General features: G+C 39.8%; 1 protein-coding gene across 1 annotated transcript; it reads right to left on the reverse strand.

Moving 5' to 3' along the window:
• Window positions 1–586: 586 nt before the first annotated feature.
• On the reverse strand, window positions 587–4,603 carry LOC138957172 (integrin-linked kinase-associated serine/threonine phosphatase 2C-like). Its single transcript, XM_070328330.1, has 2 exons — window positions 4,471–4,603; window positions 587–3,953 (listed from the first exon to the last, which is right to left on the reverse strand). The coding sequence occupies exons 1-2, from the start codon at window positions 4,600–4,602 to the stop codon at window positions 3,807–3,809; spliced, it is 279 nt and encodes a 92-aa protein (XP_070184431.1). The 5' UTR covers window position 4,603; the 3' UTR covers window positions 587–3,806.
• Window positions 4,604–9,125: the final 4,522 nt, after the last annotated feature.

Genomic DNA, 9,125 nt, shown 5'->3' on the forward strand with positions numbered 1-9,125 from the left:
GTCTGAATCGCTCTACACACACACACGCACAGACAGACACACACACATACACCACGACCCTCGTCTCGATTCCCCCTCTATGTTAAAACTTGACTAAATGTAAAAACAGGCCAGTAATTTACAATATTGTATTTAACTGTTTGAATTATTGTGTATTGAGATAAAAATGAAGCAACATGTGGCGTAGATTGTTTCGTTTCCATTCAGATTTTTTAACTGTAAAACTTTAGAACCCAATGTGTTTTTTTCAAAATCTTCAGAGGAATCTGTAAGGAAACAGTTGTAGAAACAATTCCTGTATGCAGTTAGTATGCTTGCTTTGTGTGTGTTGTTCCCCCCCCCCCCCCTCCCCTATGAAGATAAGTGGGTTTTGTGTGTATTGTTTTTTTAATGTGGGATTTTCAATGTCTTGTGTGAGTGTATTAAAGCATATTTTTAGTCAGTTAGAATCCTTGCTTTAGTTTGGTTGAAAGAAAAAACAACTCTCTTTCGCTCTCTCTTTCAGAATTCCAATCGTAATGGGATTACTTTCACTCCTACTCTCCCTCTCTTTCAAACTGTGGTCTCAAAATAACACACACACATGAAAAGCACTCATTTTATTATTCTCAGTGTCCTCCTACTCTCCCTCTCTTTCAAACTGTGGTCTCAAAATAACACACACACATGAAAAGCACTCATTTTATTATTCTCAGTGTCCTCCTACTCTCCCTCTCTTTCAAACTGTGGTCTCAAAATAACACACACACATGAAAAGCACTCATTTTATTATTCTCAGTGTCCTAAAAGGAAGGTGCTCTACTTTCCGCAGGACAACAAACAGCACATCATGCTTTTTTTCTTTTCTTCAGTACACCTTCATCTCAATATGCAGGAAGTACATTCTTAAAACAAACTGTGAATAATATGGCAGTATGAGCAAACATTCAACAATCTAATCCAAATAACTTCCAAGCAGATAAACCAATTTCTTCAAATAACGTTTCAACCGCTGCCTTTCGCTTAAAAAAAATAAATAAAAAGAAACTGCTCCCAAGTGGCCTGTCGTGACAAGTATATTTTGGTGAAGGTACACAATGTAATAGCCAAATTAAGGAACAACAGGGCTGAGGTGCACGAGAAAGTTACCAACTGTGTGGGAGCCAGCCGCAGTGTTGGATTGTTTCTTTCTTTATTTGGTGTTTAACGTCGTTTTCAACCACGAAGGTTATATCGCGACGGGGAAAGGGGGGAGATGGGATAGAGCCACTTGTCAATTGTTTCTTGTTCACAAAAGCACTAATCAAAATTTGCTCCAGGGGCTTGCAACGTAGTACAATATATTACCTTACTGGGAAAATGCAAGTTTCCAGTACAAAGGACTTAACATTTCTTACATACTGCTTGACTAAAATCTTTACAAAAATGGACTATATTCTATACAAGAAACACTTAACAAGGGTAAAAGGAGAAACAGAATCCGCTAGTCACCCCCCACGACATGCTGGGGAGTATCGGGTAAATTCTTCCCCCTAACCCGCGGGGGGTAGTGCTTTTGTGAACAAGAAACAATTAACAAGTGGCTCTATCCCATCTCCCCCCTTTCCACGTCGCGATATAACCTTGAATGGTTGGAAACGACGTTAAACACCACATAAAGAAAAAGAATGTTAGGGTCATGCACTAACTCTCCCTTCGTGTAGCTCAGCCCAGGCGATGTCCTTTCATGGGAGGTGGCTTTGCATCAAAATGGCCTCACATCGCAGTTGCCACCGTACGTACACAACCATTTCAAAAATGAAACATTTTTCTTCAGCTTTGAGATCAGATTAGGTCTGCTACAATCAAACCCAGTCGACGATTTCTGTCAGCTTAAAAAATGTTACAGTTGTGGCAAAGCAACACAGTCATAGCACACATTTCTTGCCATTATAATTTATTATTTTAACGAAGAAATTCATGTTGCCAAGGAATTGAGAGAAAAAAATAATTTACCAAAAAAGATGGCCTCAAGTACTTATAAACAAAATATGTACAGTTTTATTTTCATGATAGAAAGTTGACTTAATAGAATTGGTTTCAGATTATGTATAAACTAGATACAGACTCACAAAGGGAACACAAATCTTTTAAGTTTCCTCAAACAAGAAGAAAATCTTTATTAACAATAAGTATATCAGATCGCTAACAACTTGGGCAAATAAAAGCAGTACATTAACAGCTAATGAGACTGTACACAAACAAAATTAATTATGAGTGTGTCAAACACAATACATGTAACTATTGAAACGATGTGAATTTTTCAACCCACTCATAAATCAGAATTGGATTTATGAAATATTATGTAAGTGAAATATACAGCAGTGCCTGTAAAGACAGAACGCCCTTGGGACCAAAGAAATTAAAGCGTACCTACATACAGTTCTCCTTTCATAGCAGGTATACTTAGGTAATGTTCACACACCAAGGGACTACAGTCTACAGAAGGCGTCCTTTATTGAAAAGAATCCTCTCCTGAGAGGGGGCCCCAAATCAAATTACCATTGTATTAGCATTACTGTATTTTCATGACTACTTGGTGCTTCGTTCAGGATCAGGATCACGATCGATACATTGCAGGAACCTTTTTAGGTTATCATCGCAACAGAATAGGAATTATTGGATCCTAGCCTATCCTCTTATTTCTAAGGAAATACAAGGTGCAACCCAAACTGTTTCCATAGAAATGAGAAAAACATAAGATTCAACAGGGATGGCCAAATCGTCCGCCAGATGGCCAGGGTCGAGTACAAAATCCGCCGGGCTTGTAGAAACCGCCTGGCTACTCGCCCGGCTGGCCAGTGAAAATTCTGGTCAAATACAACACTTGTGGTTGTAACGAGTTTCAAAGCCATAAACACTGCAGATGCAGCAACTGTGATATGTACCGGGCCAGCAAAATCTCTGGCAGGCTAGTGACTTTCTTGAAGTTACTCGCCCGGCTGGCGAGTTAAAATGTTGAGATTTGGCCATCCGTGTTCACCACTTCTTGTGTATTGGGGCAAGCAAAAGGAAGCGCAGAATGAAAATATGTTTGTTCACGGAAATATGCCGCAGATCTAAAGCCACTAGACAGTCTTTGCTCTTATCAAGCCCACTGTAGTAACCTACCACTGGTGACCACTGTCAATGATTGATATCAGCCTACGTACGAGATGTCTGAAAACACCACCGCGCAGGGGTTCTGCAGGCATCGCAGCAAAAAGAAATAGGGACATTTTTCTCGGGCTCGCGAGGCAGATGCCAGACAGCAACACTTTGTCTCTATACTGATTTTGTCAGTTGAAAACAGCTGCCTGCCCTTGTGATCAAACAGACAGTGACCTTGTAAACCCAGGTCAATAACCAAAAGTCAACGCCTTTGATGTCTCAATGGATGTCTCCTGGGAGATTGTGCCAAAGTCATGGTAGCAGTGATATGTATATCGCTACTGATGGGGTGTTATGTTTATATAAATATACATATGTGGGTACACTTGTACTCTTCTTTAATCACACACAAGGGGCTACCGGTCAATAGTGTGCAGGGGTCAAAGTTGAGGGAAAAAGTCCCGAAAGTACAGCAAGACTAACTTAAGTATGCACACACACACACGGGCTTGCATAAAACACACACACACACACGTTCTCCAACAAAGTTTCACCCATCACAGTTTCAGGCCAATGACTTCAGATTTTTCACTGGGCAAGATCTGTGAAGTCTACAAGCTTCCATTCTTCACATGCACACGAATTCACTCTGCACATCTGCTCGCTGACAAAACACACGTCCACTCTGCAAACCAACATCACTTTCCAGGCTTGATGGAGATTATGAGCACAGTAACGTTGTCTCCGCTGAGTCGCAAAACAGCTGTGTTGGCGAGTCGACTACACGCTGTGTCGAACCGAACCTCTTCTGCCGACCGTCTGTCTGTTGCGTGTATGGATTTGTCCTGGGGAGAGAAAATGTTGTCATGAATTGTTCTGTATGTAACAAATAGATTAAAAATATCTCACTTAGCACTTTCATGCAGACCTTTACGTTTCTGTTACTATTAAAAAGGAAAAACAGGCCTCTGTGTGTATGTGTGCATGCTTATAGGTGTACTGTGTGCGAGTCTGTAACTTTGAGTGTGTGCACACACCAGTGAATGAGCATTCCGATCAGGAGGACGCAGACGTACTACACACATATATGAATCTTGACTTTCAAGATATATCTCCATAAAACTAATCCCTTAAAGTCTCAGAGTTGGAATCAGCAAAGACAAACACAAAGTTTCCTGCACACTGATCAATCCGTTTCACATCAGATGGGAATATAGTCCTCAAAAAGAGAGGGGGTGGGGTGGGGGTGAGGCATACCAACAAAAAAAACAGTGACAGAAAAAGAGCACACAAGAAAATTAACCATGCAGGATACAATTAACAAAGATCTTTACAAGTCCACAACATTAGCCAGAAACTTACCTGTAGAACACTGTTGACGAACTTGATGCTCTCATCCATGGTGAAACTCTTCCACAGTCCATCGCACGCTATCATGATGTACCTGTCGCAAACAGCACACCCAGTCAGTAACCATGTAGTTTCTTGCAGCATGTCCTATCTTCCCTCATGTGTACACAAGTACAAGCACAAGACCAAGTATGCACGTAATACTAAAGATCCTGAAATCCTTGCCAGAGAAGAGTGGGTTGTAGAAATAGTCAGCATAAAAACCCATCAACGCAGCATAAGCAGTAGAAGAATATCGACTTGGCCAAAAAATGATTGCAACAAATTTTGCACCCAAATTAAAGCATTAATTCCCGTGTAATTTTATTAAAACTTTATATGCCAGTTAAGGCCGTTTACCTGACTATCAGGATCAATTTTTGGATTAATGATATCTTTTACAGGGATCACGTGACCGCTGATCAAATAAGGGTACCCTCAAAATCAGTGTTTTAAATCATGGCTGCTTCAAATCAAAATGGCGGTGTATTTTGTCTCCTTTCATTTGATTGGGCGATATTTTTAGAACTAGCCACTCACGCGAAGCGACACAATACATGATCGAATAGTGATTTTTGTCTGCAATCACAATTTTGTATGATCACTCATTGTTTACACCAGGCAAAGACAATTACTGAAAGTAGTTTGGAAGCTTACTTGAAACAAGAAAAAGTGAGAAGCTTGCGCATACCATGCAGACAAGAGTATTGGACCAGAAATGTTTTCAAATCACTGAGGTGTTGTTGTTTTTTTGAAGTTTTTTTTAATCACATTCTTTTATTCAGTGGATGCAGCAACATATTTATGTTCTGCTTATTTTGAAGTTTAAACTGTGTTTTAGGTTAAAAAAAAAATTTTACAAAAAATTGAACATTTTGAAAAGTTATTTTAAGTCTTGTTAAAATAAATAATGCGGAATATTGTATGTGTGTTTTGGCTGGTGTATTTATTCCAGTTTGAATGGTGCCTGGATGTTTGTGGAAGAAGAAGGCAAACGTCTATATCATTAAGAAAGTAGATGCAAGTTGTAATGTCTTGCTTTAAGTTAACTGAAACATGGTCAAATATATATGCATTTGATTTACACTATCGATGACAGCTAGAGAAAATGGCTGGATGAAAGATGGAATGGCGTAGTGTTTGTGGTACATTTTCAGTACACAAAATGTTTCTAAGTCCAACTGGCACTCGCAATATGAAAAGTAACAAAGTCAAAGCAGTACATTTGCAGTACAGGCAAAAAATGGCTAAGTTATTTTGGTATGTTTTCAGTATACATAGTATTTTCTAAGTCCAAAAGAAGCACATTTTCAGTACACAAAATGTTTTCTAAGTCATATTGAAGTACTTTTTCAGCATACAAAATATTTTCTAAGTCCAACAAAAGCACATTTTCAGTACATCAAAAAGTGGTTAAGTCTAAACGAGGTATGTTTTCAGTACAATAGAGGTATGTTTTCAGTATACCACCTAACTTGGTTCAAAACTGCAGTACATTTTCAGTGTACCTCAAATGTACTGAATTTTCTTTGCAGCACATTTGAAGTACATTTGAAGTACATTTTGGGGCAGGAGGTACAAATTCAGTACATTTTCAGCTCATGTTTGGTATGCCTAATTTGTGCTGATTGAGTGGAACATCACAGGTTTGTGAATATAATGTTCAAAATGTGCGCTCTCTTTGAGTGGAACATCAGGGGTTTGTGAATAGAGTGTTCCATTGTATCTGTGCCTGCAGTAATTAGAAGACTACACACGTATACATTTATAGATTAAGATCTGCAGTGGACATTAAACCACAGCAGTAATTATAAGACTACACATACATGTATACACGGTACATTTATAGATTAAGATCTGCAGTGGACATTAACCATAGCATTAATTAGAAGACTGCATATCCATGTACATATAATAATTATATATATATATGTACATTTATAGATTAAGATCTGCAGTGGACATTAACCACATCAGTAATTAGAAGACTACACATACATGTATTACATCTATAGATTAAGATCTGCGGTGGACATCAACCACAGCAGTAATTAGAAGACTACACAGAAAAGTAGATTATTTAAGATCTGAAGTGAACAGTGACTGTATGATAGATCTGCACTTAACCTAAGATAGATTAGGATCTTAATGGCTGCAGTTTCGTTGTGTGTCTAATAGCAGATTAGGATCTGCAGTGGACATAACGGTAGATGAGGATCCATGTTTGTGTCACAGCAGTACTTAGAAGACTAAACATTCCCATTTGAAGTAGATTTAACATCTGCAGTTGACATGATAGTATGATAGATCTACACTTAAGATGATAGATCTGAACTTAACATAAAATAGATATTGTTCTACATTACACTAATGGCTGAAATGTCTAGTATCTGTGACTACAGTCTTTTAGAAGAATAGACTTCAGTAGATTAAGATCTGCACTGGACATAAAAGTGGAAAAAGGTCCATGTCTGTGCCATGGCGCCAGCGCAGTAATTAGAAACAACTAAGCACTAAAGAAGATCTATACGGGGCATGAGTCTAAAATAGACGTGCACTTATCATGAAGTAGATCAGGATCTACATTAAAATAATGATACATTGTATACATTTCTTGCCCTGAAAGTGACAGGTATATCCTACTGCTTCAGGAGTTAAGCTGACACGTTTGCTTTGGTGTCAGGTGTCATGACGTGTGTTTTACCGACCAAAACAAAAGAGTATCAGCTTGCTTACAAAAGGGACAGGGAACCGGGATGTCTGTGTGGTAGTGAGTCACATCGTCATTCCAAAGCCACGGTCTCCGGTCATTGACCATACTTTGTTGATATGACCCATTGGTCCTATACCCCTGGTTGGATAGTCTTGACATACGGGAACGTCCCACTAGTCCGAGGGTTCACTAGTCCGAGGGCTCAGTAGTCCGAAGGTTCACTATAGACGCTTGATTTTCCAGTTATTATACCGCCCCTTAAAAGGCGGTATATAGGTTTCACTGTGTGTGTGTGTGTGTGTGTGTGTGTGTGTGTGTATGTGTGTGTGTGTGTGTGTGTGTGTGTGTCCGCAAATAGATATCCGATGTTTGAGAACCAATTTCAATGAAATTATGTGTGAGGCTGTAGTACAACCCAGGCTCGATCCTCTCCATAATTCAGGTCGGTGGGATAACTAATTGACCCTCACGGGAAAAAGGAAACCCGAGGTGCTACATAATATGACTAAAAACTGTAGGCAGTTTGATCTCGTAATTGTCCAGTCGGGGCGGTATCCTAATAAATTTAATATCCTTTCTTCAGTCAAAATATAAATAACTAAGTGTCTTGGGGGAAATCGTCTGAGATTTCTTCAGTCAAAATATAAAACACCACATTATCTTTTTGAATGAAAACAACTCAGTGTTTTTTTATGAGAATATTCTTCGATTTGGTTCCCACAGCAGTGAAAAACACACGCACGCACGCACACGCACATCCACGCAAGTGATTGGTCGAAGCGGTCTTAAGGGGAAGTAATGCCTCTCTACCGCTTGTGTTAGTATGTTGCGATCATAGATCTATGGTTGCGATTGACTGCGAAAATGGAGAAAAGATTAGCGTTTCTGCTGAATTCTTGCAAAGCGGGTAACATTTTCGATGCGGAAGAAGAAGAATTGAAGTCGTTGATTGACGATTACTTCCTCTCGGACTAGTGAACCCTGGGACTAGTGAACCCTAGGACTTGTGAACCCTTGGACTAGTGAACCCCTCTCTTGACATACCTACATGAAGGGGGTCTTCTGGCCATTGATGTTCCTACTACACGGACAAAGCCAAAACATTTGGACCTATCCATATTTTTAAACCAGGTCCAACTGACCTTTGTCCTCTGAGCCTGGAAACATGGCTGGTGAGTCAACACATTGATGGGGACTCATAGTCATAGTAATCATCACCTTCACTGGGTCGTGCTTTAGACAATGATTTTGGTTGCACCTCTGTGTTTGTACCACCTAAAGACAGTTTCAAACATGTTACTACCTCTTTGTAGAGTAAATTTCTGCATGGGCATATGGGTTGTGCACACACAAACACACACACACACATACACACACACACACACACACACACACACACACACACACACACACACACACACACACACACTCTCTCTCTCACTCTATCTCTGTGAGTCTGTCTCTCTCTCTGAGTCTATCTCCCCCCCCCCTCCCCCCTCCTCCCATCGCCACTCATTCACCCACACATTCTTTCAACCCGTTAAAACATTTAGTCAAGTTTTGACTAGAGGGGGGAATCGAGACGAGGGTCGTGGTGTATGTGTGTGTCTGTGTGTGTGTGTGTGTGTGTGTGTGTGTGTGTGTGTGTGTGTGTGTGTGTGTGTGTGTAGAGCGATTCAGAGTAAACTACTGAACCGATCTTTATGAAATTTTTTCATGAGAGTTCCTGGGTATGATATCCCCAGACGTTTTTTTTCATTTTTTCAATAAATGTCTTTGATGACGTCATACGGCATTTTGTAAAAGTTGAGGCAGCACTGTCACACCCTCATTTTTTAATACAATTGATTGAAATTTTGGCCAAGCAATCTTCGACGAAGGCCGGACTTTGGTATTGCATTTGAGCTTGGAGGCT

Source organism: Littorina saxatilis, unplaced genomic scaffold (genome assembly GCF_037325665.1).
Source record: "Littorina saxatilis isolate snail1 unplaced genomic scaffold, US_GU_Lsax_2.0 scaffold_2920, whole genome shotgun sequence".
Classification (NCBI taxonomy): Eukaryota; Metazoa; Mollusca; class Gastropoda; order Littorinimorpha; family Littorinidae; genus Littorina; species Littorina saxatilis.

What these genes read in the sequence shown, in the direction of transcription:
- LOC138957172 (XM_070328330.1), bottom strand. Translation starts at nt 4,602, where the DNA reads ATGCTGCAAGAAACTACATGGTTACTGACTGGGTGTGCTGTTTGCGAC. An exon ending in TCGTCAACAGTGTTCTACAG is followed by an intron (nt 3,954 to 4,470) that starts GTAAGTTTCTGG and finishes TTCTCTCCCCAG; the next exon opens with GACAAATCCATACACGCAAC.